Source organism: Sinocyclocheilus anshuiensis, unplaced genomic scaffold (assembly GCF_001515605.1).
Source record: "Sinocyclocheilus anshuiensis isolate Anshui unplaced genomic scaffold, SAMN03320099.WGS_v1.1 scaffold185, whole genome shotgun sequence".
In the NCBI taxonomy this organism is placed as follows: Eukaryota; Metazoa; Chordata; class Actinopteri; order Cypriniformes; family Cyprinidae; genus Sinocyclocheilus; species Sinocyclocheilus anshuiensis.
Genome location: NW_015539887.1, coordinates 579091 through 598273, shown reverse-complemented (window position 1 = coordinate 598273; position 19183 = coordinate 579091). Strand labels below are relative to the sequence as shown.

At 39.2% G+C, this 19183-nt stretch overlaps 1 protein-coding gene across 2 annotated transcripts in view; it reads left to right on the top strand.

The window, feature by feature from the left end:
* The window catches only part of LOC107685532 (oxysterol-binding protein-related protein 3-like), an 83011-nt gene that overhangs the window by 40417 nt on the left and 23411 nt on the right, over positions 1-19183 (top strand). For both annotated transcript variants that reach the window (XM_016482146.1, XM_016482145.1), the window contains exons 2-8: positions 1733-1975; positions 6455-6571; positions 7558-7611; positions 8760-8873; positions 16262-16426; positions 17498-17609; positions 17703-17806. In XM_016482146.1, the coding sequence (XP_016337632.1) occupies positions 1880-1975; positions 6455-6571; positions 7558-7611; positions 8760-8873; positions 16262-16426; positions 17498-17609; positions 17703-17806 (762 nt within the window). In that variant the 5' untranslated portion in view covers positions 1733-1879. The remainder of the gene's footprint in view (positions 1-1732; positions 1976-6454; positions 6572-7557; positions 7612-8759; positions 8874-16261; positions 16427-17497; positions 17610-17702; positions 17807-19183) is intronic.

Here is a 19183-nt window from a genome sequence, read left to right as displayed (position 1 = left end):
TTTTAAGGTCCAATTCTCGCTATTAACAAACCATTAACTACGACTTTTGCCTCAATAAACTACTAATTTGCTGCATATTAATTAGTAAGTTAGTCGTTAAATGTAGGTATTGGGTAGGATTAGGGATGTAGAATATGGTCATGCAGAATATGTGCTTTATAAGGATTAATAAACAGCCAATATGTTATTAATAGGCATGTTAATAAGCAACTAGCTAATAGGGAGAATTGGTCCCTGTACTAAAATGTTACTCATAATTTTATTCATATATATTGTGTAATATGTTGTTAGTGATCCACCAATATTAACGTCTCTAGGTTACGTATGTAACCATGGTTCCCCGAGGGAACGAGACGCTGCGTCGAAGTCGCTTTGGGAACGCCTCTGCGTGACCGCGTTCTGAAGCACGTGTCAAATCAGCCCAATGGAGTAGCGAGACGTCACGAGCGGGGTGACGTAAGAACCAGAAAGTATAAAAGCGCATCCAGCAGAGCGCAAACCAGCTTCTGCTCTTCAGTAGTGCCATGGTGTGCAAACATGCGCCAGCCTGACCTGCCGCCGTATAAGCTTTCCCAACCAGACTCGATGTCAGCCTAACGGGCCTGGTGGGAAGCTTTGGGGCCTTCAGGGACGATGCTGAGGATGGGGAGAGATAGCTCGGAAGCGTCTGCTCCACCACTGGCATCGTCCCATATCCTTTATCATTCAGCCCCACGATGTTCTTTTGAATAATTCGAGACTGTCGTTCGCCATAGACTTTTTCATGATTGTTTTTTATATATGCTTGTACGGACAGACAACAGTAAATAGACAGACACATACACAGAGCGCTACTGAAGAGCAGAAGCTGGTTTGCGCTCTGCCGGATGCGCTTTTATACTTTCTGGTGCTTACGTCACCCCGCTCGTGACGTCTCGCTACTCCATTGGGCTGATTTGACACGTGCTTCAGAACGCGGTCACGCAGAGGCGTTCCCAAAGCGACTTCGACGCAGCTCGAGTTCCTGAAGGGGAACTAGTATTATGGATACATAATACATCATATTTGCTTACATAATTTCAAACTGATTTTAAATACAAGCCATAGGTGTATTTAAACTTATTGTGACAGTTTTGTTAATTTATGTCTCGTATTTTATGTGTATCTGACATGTATCCCACACCCTGTAACCTGCGTTAATAACCAACTCAGGTGCTCTAACACGAGTATGCATATGGTGCTGTCGTGACACATGACTTCAAACAAACCCAGACACAAAGCAAGAGGACATTTGCATTCTGTTCTCCATTCATGTGAGAACCACACTGAGAGGAAGACAGCAGCGTGGATGAGATGAGACGGAAGGAAGGACGGTTACTATAGAGCGGCGATCTCTGACGTCTGTTACTGCTATAAATGAAGCACAGATTCATAGAGTCAGTGTGTGTTCAATATAGCCCCCACACTTTTCATAAGTTTCTTAAGAAGAAGCTGAGAGAGTGGGAGATGATCCGGGGACGGCATCTATAGTATGTCCAGTGATTCAGGCTGGCATCCTTCCTCAACACAACCCTCAGATTGTGTGTCTTGCTGACCAAGCCTTTATACTTTCAGATAATTCTGCTATTTGATATCCTGTGGTGGGCGAGTGGTGTTCATTACCTGTACAGATGAAAGCCTGACATCGTGTTGAGGTTGCCTTTCACATACATCTCCTGATCAATCCTTTCTTTCTCTCTTCATCTGTCCACAGGCTCGAACACTGTGTCCAAGCTTTGGAAGAACAAGCAAATGGAGACCCACAGCTGCTGAGCTGTCGGTTCCCCATCCCTCTTTTCCTCTCCTCCAGTTCCTCCTCTTCCTCTCCTTTTTACCTTCTCCCTCTCACTGAGAGCAGGAGATGAGCTCAGAGGAAAAAAGTTCCACTATGTCCCAGAAGATCTCCTCTCCATCTCACAGCAATAGCAGTTCCTCCTCCAAACATGACAGCAGACAGGTAAGTGTGTATGCATTTGATTTGGCAGACGATGAGCTACATTTATAGAAGTATCACTTTTGTTGAAAAAAAGGTACAAAAGCTGTCAATGGGGCGGTACCCTTTCAAAAGGTACACCTTTTAGTACTTTTGAAAGGTTCTCAGTGACAGCTTTTGTACCTTTTTTTCTAAAACTGTAACTCAACCTGCACCTTTGGAGAGATAACAGTTAAACCTCAAATCTTGTGGCTGATGTCTAATTTTTCATGCAAAGCAATCAAAATGCATAACTAGCACTATCAAATACAAATGCACTGAGGGTGAAGAAGACATAGACTTCCCACTGTTTTATATTAGTGCGTGCGAGATAAATTGAGACTTTCAGTTGTGTTGATTTTCCAGGTTTAATATTTGTCCTGCTGGTACTGTAAATAGGTAGTTGATGTAAAATACTTTTGGGAAATTGACATCCTGCAGTGTGACATGAAATATATAATCTACAACTGTTTTATAGCATTTTCTCACCCTTTTATAGTAAAAAAAGTATGAAAGCCTGTTCTCCAAGAAAAAAAGTCTTTATTCAAAATACAGTGCTCAGTGCATACCAGAAAAATGCACAATGCAAAGACAAACCATTTTTTTTATATCAGTCAGGAAACTCTACATGGTGCAGGCTGATTTTTCCTTGGTATATAATCTGCTAGCAATCATATTGTTCACTACAAGGCTAGTAAACTACAGCTGTAACTGCATCCGTTGAGCTTATTTGGTCAACATTTAAATTGTCTGGTTCTGATTTTGCTGTAAAATGGTTCAGCAGCGTGCTATCAGAGTACCTCTGATACCCTCCACCTCCCCCAGCTCCACCTGTCTAGATCAGCTATCTGTCTGTGTATGTCTTGGCAGTAACAAGTCTCCCTACTTGCTCTGCAGTAGCAGCAGCAGCAATAACAACAGCAGCAGTAGCAGCAGCAGCAATAACAACAGCAGCAGCAGCAGCAGCAATAACAGAAGTGGAAATGTAGATCTAGTCGGCCACGACCAAAAAAATTAACATTGTCATCCATTTATATGCTAAAACTACTCTAAGGGCTGTTTTGACTGAAATATACTTTCTTGTATACATTCATATAATTATTAGCATTAAAATCTTGATGTTGATCAAAATAAAAAAAATCCATGGATACAAGCATCTACTAAATATTAGCTTAAATGTAGTGACAAGAGATAGCTGTGTTTGTTCAAAGAGCCTGATGTTCTGTTTATAGGTCTTAGGGTGACTAGCTTGCCTTAACGTCTCCTGATACTTTGCTTCATACAAAAAGGACCTTTAGAGTATAAATATTTATAGTGCTTAGGGTTTTTTTTATATAATTTTCTGAAAGCAAATGAAAAACTAGCCGACAGCGCAGATGAAAGCAGAAAGCAGTGGACTAGACAAAATGTTTCTGGACTTTACCCAAAAATTTCTCAGCTACGCTTTTCCACTTTATCTTCATCAGTCCCATTACCCGCTGTGCTGAAACACAGTATTAATCTCTCTGTTCTCAGTCAGATGACTGTGGGAAATATGAATATAACCGATCTATGAAATGAGCCTTGAGCGCCGGATGAATAAAAACTTAGCAGCCGTTTGTTTTTTTTATTTATTGCAATTCCGAAACACTTCCCGAGGCTTTTGTCTGAGGGAATTAGTGGCAAACTAATCATGTTCTGTGGAAATGAAGGATAAATACAGCAGGGTTCAAAAGTCTGCTCTCAGACCTTTGGTTGCCATTATTTGTCTTCAATCACTGTTCACACAGGTTTGTTCCTATTGTGTATAGACTTAAAATATCTGTGTGCATATATACACCTGCACATGTGTGCGTTCATATGCTCTGAGCTCCGGAGGGCGGATGCGTGCCCTTCTCCTCAGATGAACACGCTGACCTGATTATGAGACTGTAATCTCTAATCTCATCATTTGGTAGCATTATAAAGCTCATTACTCCTTCTAAGCGGAGCTATGTTTCACTGTTCGGGTGGCAGACGTTACTCTCAATACCAACATCATGGAATTATGTTGTGTAGAGTTCAAAGTACTGCAAAGAGGGCTGAAATCCCACCAGGTGATCTGGTACCCACTTCTTCAGAGAAATGTCCTCAGAACTATCTATCAAATAAAATAAATACTTTCTGAGACTGCTGGTTCTGTATAGTTTACTTTATAGTATATGTTCTATGACTACACAGTGCTCCTGTATAACTGTATACTTTGTGCTTTGTGTCACTATACATGGGTAACAAAAGATAGTTTTCAATGCATCCCTTTGTGGAAAAGATGTGTGCTTTTCTATCGTGTATATATATATACAGTAAGTACACGTTTAAAATGCGCATTTTGTAATAATGGCAAATTCAAAGTTTTACTTTAGCGTACATTCATTATATTTTAATAATCTTTTGGTGTGCTTTAAACAAGTACCCTTACTTTTGATGTGTTCTAAAGCACATGTAAAGTACATGATTATATTGTTAACTATAGTGTGTTATTCGATATTACTTTATTATTTAAATTGTATATTATTTATTATTTAAAGTTAATATATTTTGAATGTATTGCAGCTTCATTACAAATGTATAATTACAAACAAGTTTAAACATGACATGACATACAAGTTTCCATAGAAATGACATTCTAGTATATTTTAGTTTACAATACAATTATTGTATTACATATAAAGATGTACTTAAGTCCTAGTTAAAGGCACAATATGTAAGATTTTTTTATTAAAATATCCAAAAACCACTAGAACAGTGTTATATATTTTGCTGACTTGTGTACTTACATTATCCCAAATGTTTCGAAGAATGTTTAAATCCAGAGTAATAAGCAATTTTAACTAGTGACACGGAGCGTGTCCATAGTGTCATTGTGTCGCCTGCCAATGATGTCCTAACCCCTCGATTTCCGGTTTTGTTTTGTAGAAAACATGGAAAAACCAAAGACGCTTTAATATGTTGTGCGTTTTAATAGACCGGTGACGACCGCACAGAGTAGCATTATAACAGAACTTTTAAATGTATCTAGTATGATAAAACAGTGCTGCTTTTTTCCCCCACATATGCACGACCGGAAAGAGCAGAAGCGGTCGACTGTGGCATAATAAAAGCTCCGCTGATTTCGAGCCGTGTGTCACGCTCGTTCAGCGGCCTCGTTTCGCTTCGACGGCTTTCAGCCTCACCCTGCTTTATTCTAAAACTTTAATAAATCTTTAATACATTAGCTAATCTATGAACATGATTTCTGCCCATCGGAGCAGAAGTCCCATCGGATTGCATCGGCTCCCATAATTCCACACTCAGTCACGGCATCATCAAACTACGCCTTTGCCTCTGTTTGTTTTGAATACGCGCCCTCCAGCGGCGAAAATGACATATTGTGCCTTTAAGTGAGTCAAGAAAAACTACAGTTCAGCTAATTGCATTTAAACTATATTAGATTTTTATTGCAATTAACGTGCAATTATTGTCTGAAAACATTACATTTAGTATTATTATTTAAAAGTATATTCTCTAATAAGTAAGTCTTATAAGTTTTTAAATTATTCTAAAGTGTTCCTCCTTTTCACAAGGGTTGGTTGATTAGCTGGGCTGTTTCACTGTCATAACACAGTACCTTTTGAAGGTTGTGTTGCTCTTTGATTTGAGCTGTTGTGTAAGAGCGGTTGGTTTCATTAGTCACACTATGTGGTTCTTAAGACATGTTTGGGTTTTGTCCTTGGCTATAGAGATGCCTCTTTGAAAGTTGTCCTTGATGTAGTGAATTGCTGAGCATGTGTTTGGGCAGTGCAGCTCTTGCCTTGAGGAAGAGAGAGTTTGCTGAAGAGAGAGAATGAAGACCCACATTTTTGTCCCGTCTGTCAGCGCTCTAAATAATAAAGAGAATATCTATCCTCTCTAAATTTCCACCTGATTGAGAACAGTATGCACATTGTTAATTGCCCACATTCTGATATCAAATGGAGAAGAATCCTGTTTGCAGCAACTATTTTTCTATCCGTTGCCTTCATGTCTTTCTAAAACATTTTCTGTAAATTTATTTACATTTAAAACTATTTTCATCACTTTTCAATCCACACTTTCATCATTCATTTTAAATCCACAAATATCTACAGTATTTATCACTCAGATAAGAAGTATGCGGTATGACCAAAATCTTATATATCATGATAATTAATTTTATGTCATGAAAGCACTATATATCATGAAAAATAATTGAAAAAAGTGTATATATTAATTTACTTATTAAATAACCATAATGTCTACTCTATTCCATATTAATCTGTCAAGTGACTTCCTCACTTTGTCTTTATTTGTTGACTCTCTGGTTTCACATTGCATGTTTTTCATCATTAGAACAACATTTATTATGAAAATGTTTTAATAGGCACTGAGTTAATAACACTACACTGATTCATTGTACAGTGTGTGCATGTATTGAATTGAATTGTACAGGACAGCTGGGAGATTGTGGAGGGTTTGCGTGGTGGTCTTTCCAATGTTCAGGAGCCAGAGAAGCAGGCTGGCTACATGCTGAAGAAGAGAAAGTGGCCAATGAAAGGCTGGCACAAGGTATGTAGGAAATGGCCATGCATTAATTCAAAAATCTTTTGGAAAAAGTGGAATAATTAGATAAATTAGTGCAGAGATTTCCAGATCTGAGCGGATTCGTACTAACTCATTCTGATGGACTCTCCACTTTAAAAAATACTCGAATTTGTTACTGCCAAATTGATTTTTTTATTTAATATTAATCAAAAATATTTATTTTCGTAGACAATAACATTCATACAGAGTATAGAAATTATTTATTATAAAAATCACACTTAATCAAATTTTCTTCAGACACGAGACAGCATGTTAATGTAGGTCAACATAATAATTTTTGGGGTTTTTATAACTTAATTTCACCCTAAACAAAAACTAAATGAGCTATAATATGAAAATTAAGACAAAAGACCTTAATGTTTGTTGTGCTGTCTTTTTAAAATATGCATCATCTTGTCTGTTATGGACTAACAACAACAATGAAAACACCAGAAACATTAATAAATCCCACACTAATGTCTGTTGTTTCTTTTAATTTTTTCAATGATGAGTCCTTTTTGATTTTAGCCAAACTGAACTAAACAGGTTAAACCAGAAATTGTGATTTTTGATTAGACCAACATAAAAATGCACTTTAAATAAATGGCACAGTCATTTAACTTTTTTCAGTGTTGACAATTAAAGCACCCATTCTGTTCAATTTAAGCACACAAACACAATTAAAGGTGATGTTAGCATTTTTGATGCATGCAAAAATACTTCTATGCCAGTTTAATATTCAGATACAACCCTGAGTAAGCCATTCAAAGGTCTGTTCTCCAAAAATACCCATATTCCCCTTCAACCAAACAGTGAATACAAGAATAGACAGAAAAGAGGCATAGCGATACACAGCCTCTCATTCATCAAGAGTGTGTAAGCATCCCCTGAGAGGACATTCATCATTTACCAAATAAATCTGACCCAAGTTTCTCCTCTGTCCTCTCCTCTTTGTGCTTCTTTCTTCACAGAGATTCTTCTACTTGGACAAGGGCATTTTGAAGTACGCCAAATGCGCAGCTGATGTGAGTCTAAATGGCCCCACATGTACACACACACACACACACACACACACTCACTCAATCCATTGAACTAAAGCACTCAGGACTATTAGTGGTCAGTTCCCCATCATGTAAGTCTTCACAGAGCTCCAGCAATCTTTAGTGGTCCTAAACCTCCATCTTTCTGTCAATATATGTTTCCTGCTGATAAAAGCCTCAAGCTGTGGGAATGTAAAATCAAAGTTAATGTCCCCAGGGTTTGATAGCATCGTCTAGAACCGATATTTTGCAAATGTAAAGCGGAAAATTTCATAACAGAATCTGTTATACAACCTACCTTCCCTCATGCCAGTCTGCTCTCCTAAACAGCATTATGAAGTGGACACTTAGAGCCAGGGTATTAATTTATAATGAACGTACGTATTCAACCTGCCATATATCTTTCAGATGTAGCTGGAGCCTTTTTGGCCTCTAAATCAAGGGCACTAGTTGAATGTGCCTGTGAGAATGGATCATTGACAAGGTTATCCATTAGCAAAATTAGCCAGAGCCCTCTTGCATTTAATGTGCTGCAAACTTGTCACCTTTTGTGAAATTTACTGTTTTGAATGCACAATATGCTTATAGAGGGCTATATACTCACAAATTCTAAATTTAGTGAGTTTATGGGGTAAATTACTCTTTTGAGCAGGTCATTTTTAATTAATATTTTTAGCTAATCAGTGTAGTTATTGACTGGTCAGTTATATGTCAGTATGTAGTTAAAGATAAACTTTATAGTTTTGTCAGTATTATTTTTAAAATATAAAATTTATTTACTTTTTTCAAATATGTATTCCTGATAAATGCTAAAAGATTTATTAATGGAATCAAATTCTTAAATTCTTCACAATTCTCATCACTACTTCTATGTCACTCATGCAAACCTATGAAATAGCCACAGTAAGATGGGATGACTAGGGCTGTTGTATCACAGTAGATTTCATTATTTGTGGAAAAGCACAAGAGCCAAGAATTCAATTTGAATCTATATTCATTTGAGGTTTAACCAGGAGCAACATATTTGCTCAGTAGTAATTTGAGTACATTGCAACAAAGTAGCATCTGTTGTATTGATATACAAGGTAGGGGTGATATTTATAGGTCAAACCTTCTGTCTGTGCTTTGTGCAGGTCGAGAAAGGCAAGCTCCATGGCTGCATTGATGTGGGGCTGTCCGTCATGGCCATTAAGAAGAAAGCCAAGTGCATTGATCTGGACGCTGAAGAAAACATTTATCACCTGAAGGTATCACAACAATTATAGTATTAGACTGGCCTTAGAGTCAGAATGCTCTGCGGTCACAGGAAAATCACTAGTGGAGATTGGTGTATACCGTAATTTTGCTGCAGTTTTACTGGAACATGTTACATTGTGATGGTACAGGAGATTTGCTTTAGCCTTATGTTAAAGTAGCACTGAGTAGTTATGATTTCTTTAATGGAGTTTTGTGGCTATGTGAGAAAGAGATTTGATGTACTTTGATATTCAGAACTGAACTGAGAATGAATTTTAAATCCCAGTATAATTCAGTTTAAATTAAATTTCAGTTTAAATTAATGGAATGTTATAGGTAATATGTATTAAAAATGTTAATTTAATTCTGAAGTTCAATTATAGGTTAATTAAGTATAATTGCACTTAAATTCGAATTACAGTTCTAATTACAATTTAAGTAGAATTGCACTAGTTAGTTGTATTAGTTAATACAATTTGCATACAAGAAGAAAAAAAGTGCATCATTCTGATAAGTATTTCAATAAAAAAATAACAAGAAAACACACACACACACACACACATATATATATATATATATTAGGGCTGGTAAGTTATAAAAAAATTTAATCTAATTAATTACATGATGTGGCAATTAATGAATCTAATTAATTGCAAATAAATCGCACATCCAATTTGGCTGAAAAATTACTCCCAAAAGATCATTTAAAGTCATTGTTGTGTAAAGCATCAAACAGACATTACAAACATTAGCTTCAGCAAGAAATATTTTGTTTGATAAAATTGATTACATAAACTCTTTTGAACCATGAGGGTGAGTAAATGATGACACAATTGTCAATTATTTTATTTTATTAATTTTATTATTATTACTATGGAAATATGAAATTATTTCTTTAATGAAATGATACTCTAAATACAGACGGCTCCTTATGCTTTTGAATCGCTCTCGCGGTACTTTGATGTCATACACCGATTGGTCTGTGCAGCGCCACTTGAATAATGCGTTCTCAAACAGGGGCATTTTTGCCCCATATCTTGAATTTTAGGGACATTCTAACTACGTTCTCTAAGCTTCATCACAAAGTGAGTTGTTGCCCTGCCTCATATTTGTCATCAATCAGCTGTATGAAATGTCAGATGACCCACACATAGGTCTGTGGCGGGGTAAGTGCGTTAATACAGGTGATAACACAATGCGTTAATAATTTTAACGCATTATTTTTCACCGTAATGAATTAATCTAATTAACGTGTTAAATTTCCAGCCCTAATATATATATAGATATATATATATATACTGTATATATAATTTCCCCCCCAATAATTTTCTTTTTATTAACCGCAGTGCCGCCGGCAATTCTTATGATGACTACTCTTTGTTACCCGGCAACACTCTCCTCTGCCATAAGTCAACGTCCGCGTGGACTTCCCCTTTTTACCCGTCCACAGTACTTTTTAGTTTTTCGGATGTATAGATTACCATGCCGGCCAAAACTTGAGACAAAATGTCTGGGCTGAAGGACACTGCATTGCAAACTGACTTGGGCAGGCTGTATGGGTTACTGTGCTTACCCGCAGTCTGCCTTTGTGACCGACGTGGCGCCGGGGCGGGTACTCTAGGCTCAACCGGGGCCACCAAATTACTCCTTTGAGCAGGGACTGGACGCTTCTCAACAGTATCCAGACCCATGTCTATAGGAGCCACCCCCATGCCATCACCTCCTTCATCTACACTCTTCTCCAATGCAGTCAGTGTCTCCTCAACACTCTCTTGTTCTTCAATCTCAGGTGCAATCAAATCATTTACCTGGGAACTGGGTCGTTTCATACATTCATCCGCTGAAGGCACTGATTGCCCTGTCGCAGTACGCCAAGTCTCCTCCACAACTACACACTCGATGTCAGTAGGAGCTGATATTTCCTCATGCAATGGACTAACAACTTCTTTCGCAAAGCTTACTTTCCTACGCGGTGCTGGCACTGGGGTTGGTCGTGGACAAGGTGAAGGTGAGACCGATGAACCCTTTTTTCCACACCGCCTCCGTCTGGTTCCACCACATAGGCAGTTCCCTGAACATTCTTCACAACGTAGACCTGTGGTGCCCACGCATCCTGAATTTTATTTCTCCCTGCCGGACAGTGCCTCAAGTAAACTTGCTGTCCAACAGCAATCCCTGGGCAATACACCTCACTCTCATGCCGTTCAGTCAGTTCCGCTGATTTTCTTTCTGCATACTCTCTCGCTCTAGCATGAGCGTCCTGGAGTCGCTCCTTGTGAACAGACAACCAGTTGGTTTCCATACCTTCCTCAGACTCCCGTCCCAACAAAGCATCAACCGGAAGGTGCGGTTGTGTACCAAACAACATATAATACGGGGAGTATCCCGTGGAGGAGTGGGGCGTCATGTTATAAGCATACACTAATTCCGGCAAGTGTTCAGGCCATCTCTTCTTCTTGTCGGGGGGTAGCAAGCGCAACAGGTCATGTAGAGTGCGATTAAACCGCTCACAGTGGGGATTCCCTTGCGGATGATATGGGGTGGCCATCTTTCTGGTCTCGGACTATCAAGAATCTGCAGCCAAGTATCGTTACTCCCATCACCTGAATATCCAACTCGACGTATCCCAAATATTGGAGGGGCAATTTATTAGCAGCTGTAATCCGCAACCACTTTGAGGTGCTGTGCATATCCCTATCTTCCCCATGTAAGTGTTCTCTAAAAAAACTTTCCGCCAATGTGCTCACATTGCTACCTGTGTCCAAAAGACACTTGACACTTTTTCCCCCTATACTGATCTCAACCTCAGGGCATTGGCCCACTGCCCGTTCCAAGAAATGCTCCTTAGTCAGTGAGCTGTTGCTTGAGCCATGGACACCCTCTCTCATTGCTCGGCTCTGCGCAATGTAGGGACCCCGTTTTCCGGCGCCATTGTTTCCCCAGAGGCCGACACCTGACCTTCCTGATTAAGCCGCGCCGTACACTGGCGGGCTATATGTCCCACAGCTTCACACCTCAAGCAAATTGGCTGACCGTCCCGCGTATATCTGGGCCTAACCGTAGCCCTTTGGGGCCTTTCCAAACTTGAACTGACTCTTTGAGTGGTGAGGTTGCGGACCGCGTTCGTTAGCTCTCCAATCGCTTTCCCTTGTTGAACTACTGCCTTCACTACCTCCTGCAAGACAGCATTCAGGTCTCCCGAAGACGATGCACCCACATTCTGGGACCCTGTACCCTCTTCAACACCCAGGCCCAGCAAGTAACGACTTCTAGCAATACCCGCACCACGGGGACGATCTTCTGCACACCATAACAGAGCTTCCTCTCTGACCTCAAATAGTGTCACACGAGGTCGATCCCGCACTATCTTGCGCAATTCCCGACGGAGTATGGAATCCCTTACTCCTTCAACAAACTGATCCCTTAGAGCTACCTGCACATCCTGCACTGCATTAGGCGACTGCTGGAGTGCCGCGTTTAACATTGTCGACAAGGCATGCGAATACTCTCTGAGATCTTCCCCCTCTAACTGTTTCCTTGCATAAAAGGCATGTAAAAGCTGAGGGGTTGTACGCTTCTCACGGAATGCAGCCCTCAAATATGCAAACAACTCCCGCGGTTGTGCATCCTCCCCCCCCATACACAGTTTAACCTCATCCAGAGCCGATCCCCTCAAGTGTGACAAAATAAAGTCTACTTGATCCTCTTCACTCAGTCCCCTTACACGAATAACTCGTTCGAGTTCCTCAATAAACTCATCTACGGTCTGGCAATCTTTACTAGTGTCACCACAGTAAGGAACAATTTGCTTTTCCCTGGGAATATAGACATAAGACCTGGTATTACCAGTGCTCAGCCCAGCAAGTGTTGACATCACCTGATCGTGTCTCCTCCCCAGCTCCTGTATTTGTGACCGGAGTTGTAAGAACGCGTTACCGCCCCCTCATTATCGTCAGCCCTGGCAGCAGCACCAGCCCCTGGGCGATCCTCCCCCCAGGTGGCTCCCTCCTTAGAAACATCCGCCTCCATGATCCTATGCCTCAGGTATAAAGGGTCTCAGTTTCTGTAAAGTTTACACAAAACAAAGTCCAATGCCGCTCCCTCTTTCCACGATTCCTCTACGCAGATATTTCTCACCCACGGAGGAATACGAAATCTGTGTAATCGCAGACTGCTCCAAACTGCTCAGCGACCAGACCAACACCCAACCGAGGATTTCCCTTTTTTTTTCCCTGAGCAAACAACAGACGGTGTTGTTTTCCAGCCCACGCACTTCAACTCACTCGTGCCCGGGATGCCTCAATCATAAACCGTTCCCCGAAAATAAAATACTCTCTTTCTTTCCATTTTTCTCACTGTGCTGCTCAGACGCACGAGAGTGCTCCCTAATGACGGATAGGCATGACCGCCGGCAATTCTTATGATGACTACTCTTTGTTACCCGGCAACATATATATATATATATATATATATATATATTAAGAGTAAAAATTTGAAACAAAAAATTGGATTAAAAGTTTGTTTTGCCATATTGATGCAATAAAATTGCATTCATACTGAAACAGACTATTGAACAAACTCAAAATACTAAAATTATTGAGCAAATATAGTTCACAAATTTCTTTAGAAATAAGTATTATTTTTTCTAATATATTTATATTAGCTATATTGTATCATTATTTTTAAAATAGATATCACTATTCCTCAAACACTGCCAAGTATCTAAACTAGGGGTTCTTTATTTCCGACCGCGTATGCAGAAGACGCGGCATTAATACTCAAGGTTTTCAATTGAGGGGAGTTGTGCCGATGAAATGTATACAGTGAAGAATAAACACAACCAAAAGCACGCTTCCCCAAAGGTATAAAGAAACAAACCAAAAATATAAGCACTTCAAATAGTGCTCACAGTTACCGAAATAACTTCAGGCCAGTTTCGCCAATTCCCTTTTTTTTTCCCTTTACAAGGATAGCCCCACAGTAACAAAAAAAATTAAATAAAAATAAACAAATAAATAAATTAAACACAGTACAAAGAAACTGGTGTGAGCACTTAACCCCCTGGATAAACAACGGTAGTGATATTTTATTTTTAAAATAGATATAACTATTCTTCCACCATAATTCTGAAAAAAAGACAACTAAACAAAACATGTAATTTACTAGTTTCTACAAAAAAATTGCTGCAGTCTATTTATAGAATACAATATTCAACGAATTGATAAAAAAAGTTAAACAAATTATTTATAACTCATAACTTCATGACTTGCTCATAAAGACTACACTTGTTTCATTCCTGAATGAATCAACGTTTTTTGAACGAATCTCATTTTAAAGGTGCAGTAGGAGATCTTGAAAAATACTAACTTTAGCCTGATAGCACTGAAAGCGAACATCCCACCTCCCTGCAATCGCCGTCCAAAGCCACGCCCCTGAACGCATATACGCTCACAGACCAGAATACCAGAGACAACATTACTACAATAGGCTACATCAGCGGTTCCCAATTCCAGTCCTCGCACTGGATATGAAGACGTGTGTGTGTGACACAGTTCATGCACGTAGCTCACTTCTAACGAGCTGGTTATCTGAATCGGGTGTGTTAACTAAGCGAGACGTGCAAAATATGCAGAGCGGGGTGCGAGAGGACTGGAATTGGGAACATCATGTGTCATTCACCGGCGAGAAAACTTTAAAAGTACTACAACACCAGGAAGGAAGATCGGGTTGTTGATGTTTGTCTGCCATTCTCGCTCTGTCTGCACAGCATGCGTGAATGCGCTGATGACGTATCCTGTCTGCGCGAACAGGGTGGGCAGAGGTATGCTAATACATCGAACCGAGCGTTTTAGTTCTGACTGAAAAACACATCGGCGATGACCTACAGCCAATGTCGATCTCCGCGGCCTGCACGATTCCTCTACGCAGATATTTCTCACCCACAGAGAAATACGAAATCTGTGTGATCGCAGACTGCTCCAAACTGCTCAGCGACTAGACCAACACCCAACCGAGGATTTCCCTTTTTTTCTCCTGACCACACAACAGACGGTGTTGTTTTCCAGCCCACACACTTAAACTCACTCGTGCCCGGGATGCCTCAATCATAAACCGTTCCTGTAACCTCCTGTCGTCATTCCATCGTGCAGTGTGAACACAGCAACAACTGAATGCTACCCCAGATAGTCGTTCAGTGTGAAACCAACAGTGATGCGACGTCTTTGAAAATCGTGCAGTGTGAACTCGGCATAACACCGAAATAACGATACAAAAGACTTTGTAAAGATGTTTCAAATAGGCTTAAACTGCTCTCTCTGTTCAGTGGCAGCGTGAACGCAGATTTTAATGTCACCGGGTGTGATTCAAGGCTTTAATAGACATATAGCTGAATCCTGACATTTATGAACAAGATTGCGTAGGTGATTGAATCTGTTCGCGATCTGGCTATTTATTTAAATATCCAACAATATACGACAGTAAACATACGACGCGACGATATATGGTTTAGCTGTTCTTCAAGCCATCTCTGGTATTTTCATAATAATATTTATAATCCAATGCTAATCGACATAGCCTTTATTACCGTATAGGATATATTATCTGCCTCGTTCTATGACACAAACCGCACATCAGCTCACAAAATGAAGTTATTTCAAACACTGATGTTGTGGAGTAAAATCATGTTATTAAATGTCCTCTTTTGTTGGACAACACTTCTTGTTTGGGGCGTGCCGCGTGGTTAGTTACAGCACTTGCAGAGATCAAGCAGCTTTTACTACTGCGATTGTATACATTTAATAAAAAAAATCGAACTGCCTAATATTTTGAGCGCAAATTGTAATAAAAATACATTAATCTTCAGCATGACGCGGGCCACAATATTAATGCAGGTGGGCCGCCTGTTGAGTACCCCGGGTCTAAATGTTTAAAATTATTTGACACTTAATGAAATTCTTGTTGAATTTCTATGAATTGCAATATTGTATTATGGTTAATAGTGTTAAATTATATAATTTTATCAGGTTTAAAGCTTTTAGCAAATCATTACAATCCCAAAACAGATTAAGTTTAATAAGAGAAAGCTTTATAAACCCCAACATAGAGTTTTAGTCTGAAATGAAATTCTGCTCCCAAGTAGTGAATCCTCTTCTAAAGAGAATCGTTTAAGAGACAAAATAGGTTTTCGTCGGCTTTAGTTTATTTTTCTCCAAGTGCATTTTGAACTCTTGATCTCAGGAATAGGAAGCAGGTCTTTCAAATACAAAGTCATGAGGTCAGCCTTAATCTGGACCATTTTAAAAGTGCAGCTGCACGATGTCAAGAAAAACAGATTCTGAATCCTGTTTGAGTAGGTTTCCTTCATCCTGAACCTTTAACTGTGGTCTCCTTGTGCTTGCAGATCAAGTCCCAGGAGCTGTTTGATGAATGGGTCTCTAAGCTGCGTCACCACAGACTTTACAGGCAGAATGAGATCGCCATGTTCCCTCATGAGAAAACGCTCTTCCACCCTCATTACCCCCTCACCTCCTCCCCCACGATACCTGACAGTCAGTCCATCAGAAAGGTAACGCCTTGGGACTTGTAGAGGGTTTAGATGGAAAGATAAATGTCAGATAAAATGACGATGACTGTGCAAGTGTTTTAACTTTGAGAGAATGTTAAAGGACTGTTCAAGGTTAAACGCTCTGTTAATTTGTGGTAACTTTCCCAAAATAGTCTCTCAAAAAGCATTTTTCACACTGTGACTAGTTTATTTAATTTGTTTACCAGTGTTGGGAAGGTTACTTTGGAAATGTAATAGGTTACAGATTACAAGTTACTCTATTTAAAATAAGTAGTGTAACTATTTCAATTACTTTATTAAAGTAATGCAACTGATTGCATTTGATTACTTTTCTAAATTTCTAATGTTTTCAACTGTTAATCATTTTAAAAAATGTAAACCAGGCAGGGTTAACCTTACAGTAGAACTCGACACTGATTAATGTCATTTTTCGAAATCCTTCATCACTTGAATTAAGAGGATAATAATTTAATTTTAAAGCACGGCCACCACAAAATCACACTTTAGCACCTCTTTTTGAGGTTAAATACAGATTTAAAATCATAGCAAGAAAATGTTTGATGGCTATGAATACTGTTTTTGAAATCAGATCTTTGCATAACTATGACAGGAAACGCTGGCATCTAACAATACCTTGGAAAAACAGTTCATCTTAAAAAATAAAGCACATACAGAAACGCAAATAGCGAATAAAACAGTTATGTGTGCTATTCTGTCCTAAACTCCTGAAACATTGGTGTCTCATGTTTTAGAGCAGTCAGTGCAATTTGGGAAAGAAATCAATCAATTCAGATGCAACCTCCTTTGTAATCATAAACATTTTTATAAGTAACTGTAATTTAACTACACATTTTTTCTCAGTAACTGTAACTGATTACAATTACATTTATTTTGTAATTAAATTGACTAATTCCACTACATGTAACTAGTTTCTCCCAAACATAGCATATGCATTTTTATGCATTAATGCATTTTTAGGCATATTTTACAGGAGAACTTATATATACTCTTTCTCTCTTTCACCTCAATCATTTTCTGTCTATGTTTCTGCCTCTTGCTCTCTTTATGTAGCGTGCCTCTCCTGCAAAGCAGTCCTCTCTCCACTCGCCGGTATCTTTTACCAGTCAGGCCAAGGTGACCGCCTGGCTCCAGTCTTCTGATGACATGGACAGGTGCACCAAAGGTACACACACACCAATTTATGAATCCATCTCACTCTGAAAATGCTGCGTCTGCAGCTTTTTACTGCACAATGTTCTTTGTCTCTCTCTCTCAGAACTCTCAGTATGTGAGGCTCAGCTGCTGGAACTGAATCACTTGTTAAGAAGTATGGAGGTGTTACACCGCACCTGCTCCGCCCCAGCCATCAACGCTCTGCAGGTTACATGTCACTCACACACAAAATTATAATAGTTATTATAAAATATTTTATTTTTGTTAACAATCAATAATGAAGTCATATATCAGGAGAGTTAGATAAAGTGTTCAATACATATCCAACAAATATAAGGATGTATTTAGTTTAATTAGTATTAGTTTGGATTTTTCAAATTTTACTTGGACTAACTTTTTCAAATGTTTAATAGACAAAAACTTTAAAACTGCTGCCCTCAAAAAAGGCCAGGCTTATTTCCTCAGGCAGCTGTGCCTGTGGATGCTGTTAATGTTCTTGCCTACGGCCCAACTGACAAACAGTCATTCAGTTGATAGCACAATTTCAGAAGGATAGCCGTGATGAGATTTGCAGTCATAAATCAAATTATTCCACATAACCGCTGTTACAGATGAGCTATAATTCAGAAAGATGTCCTTTCATCTGCCAAATGGGCTGCCTTATTTTATTACAACTGCTGTTTACTTTAGCTCCTTTGAATGTAAATGTTGTCTTCGGCTAGTTTGCAGCTTTTTGTTTTGTGTTGTCTGGCCGACAAATAATTGGAGAGATCTGGGTGCAAGTACACATTGTTCATTTACATATACTGCTGATTTTTGTAACAATACAAAGCTGGTTAAAAATCAGCAAACTTATCTTTTAAGATGCTGGGCATTAATCCAATTGTTGTCACAGACTTCTTCCTCTTTTTACTTTTTATTTTTTGCATGTTATGCCCAATAGCCAATAGATGGCCAATATTCTATATTATTTTGTATAAATACATTTAAAATAAAACACTAAACAACTATAATCAGTCATTAAGTGAATTTGGGCATCACAAAATTATAATGTATAGTATGAAAATGGATATCTATGTCGAGATTTGCTAACGATTACAATTAATATTAGTTGTTAAATTACTAGTGTCAGACTCTGTTCCATGTTTTGTGTGTGTCCTGCTCCCCATGTGCCTTCCCATGCCCTTATTTGGTTAGTTTCCTGTTCCTGTCCTGATTAGTTTATTTCATTTGTCCCAGGTGTTTCCCTTGGTTTTATTGCTCCCAGGTGTGTCTCGTCATCCCCTCCTCCTGTGTGTGTGTATAAAATGTGTTCCCAGTCCCAAGTTCTCTGTCCGCTGTTGTACGTCTTCGTGGAACGTCTTCCTGTGTTCGTCTCCCTTGGTTCCTTGGTGGTTCATGCAAATAAAGTCCTGTCAACATATTCTCCAGCGTCTCCTCGTCCCTCGTGTGTGTGCAACGTGACAGAACAGCGGACCAAACTGTAAGCGGCATCCCTTCCCCGTGTTTGATTTCCGGTTTTTGTAAGTTTTTGTTTTGCCCCTTTTTTTCCCGTGCGCTCCTCCACGTCCCCATATGGAGGAG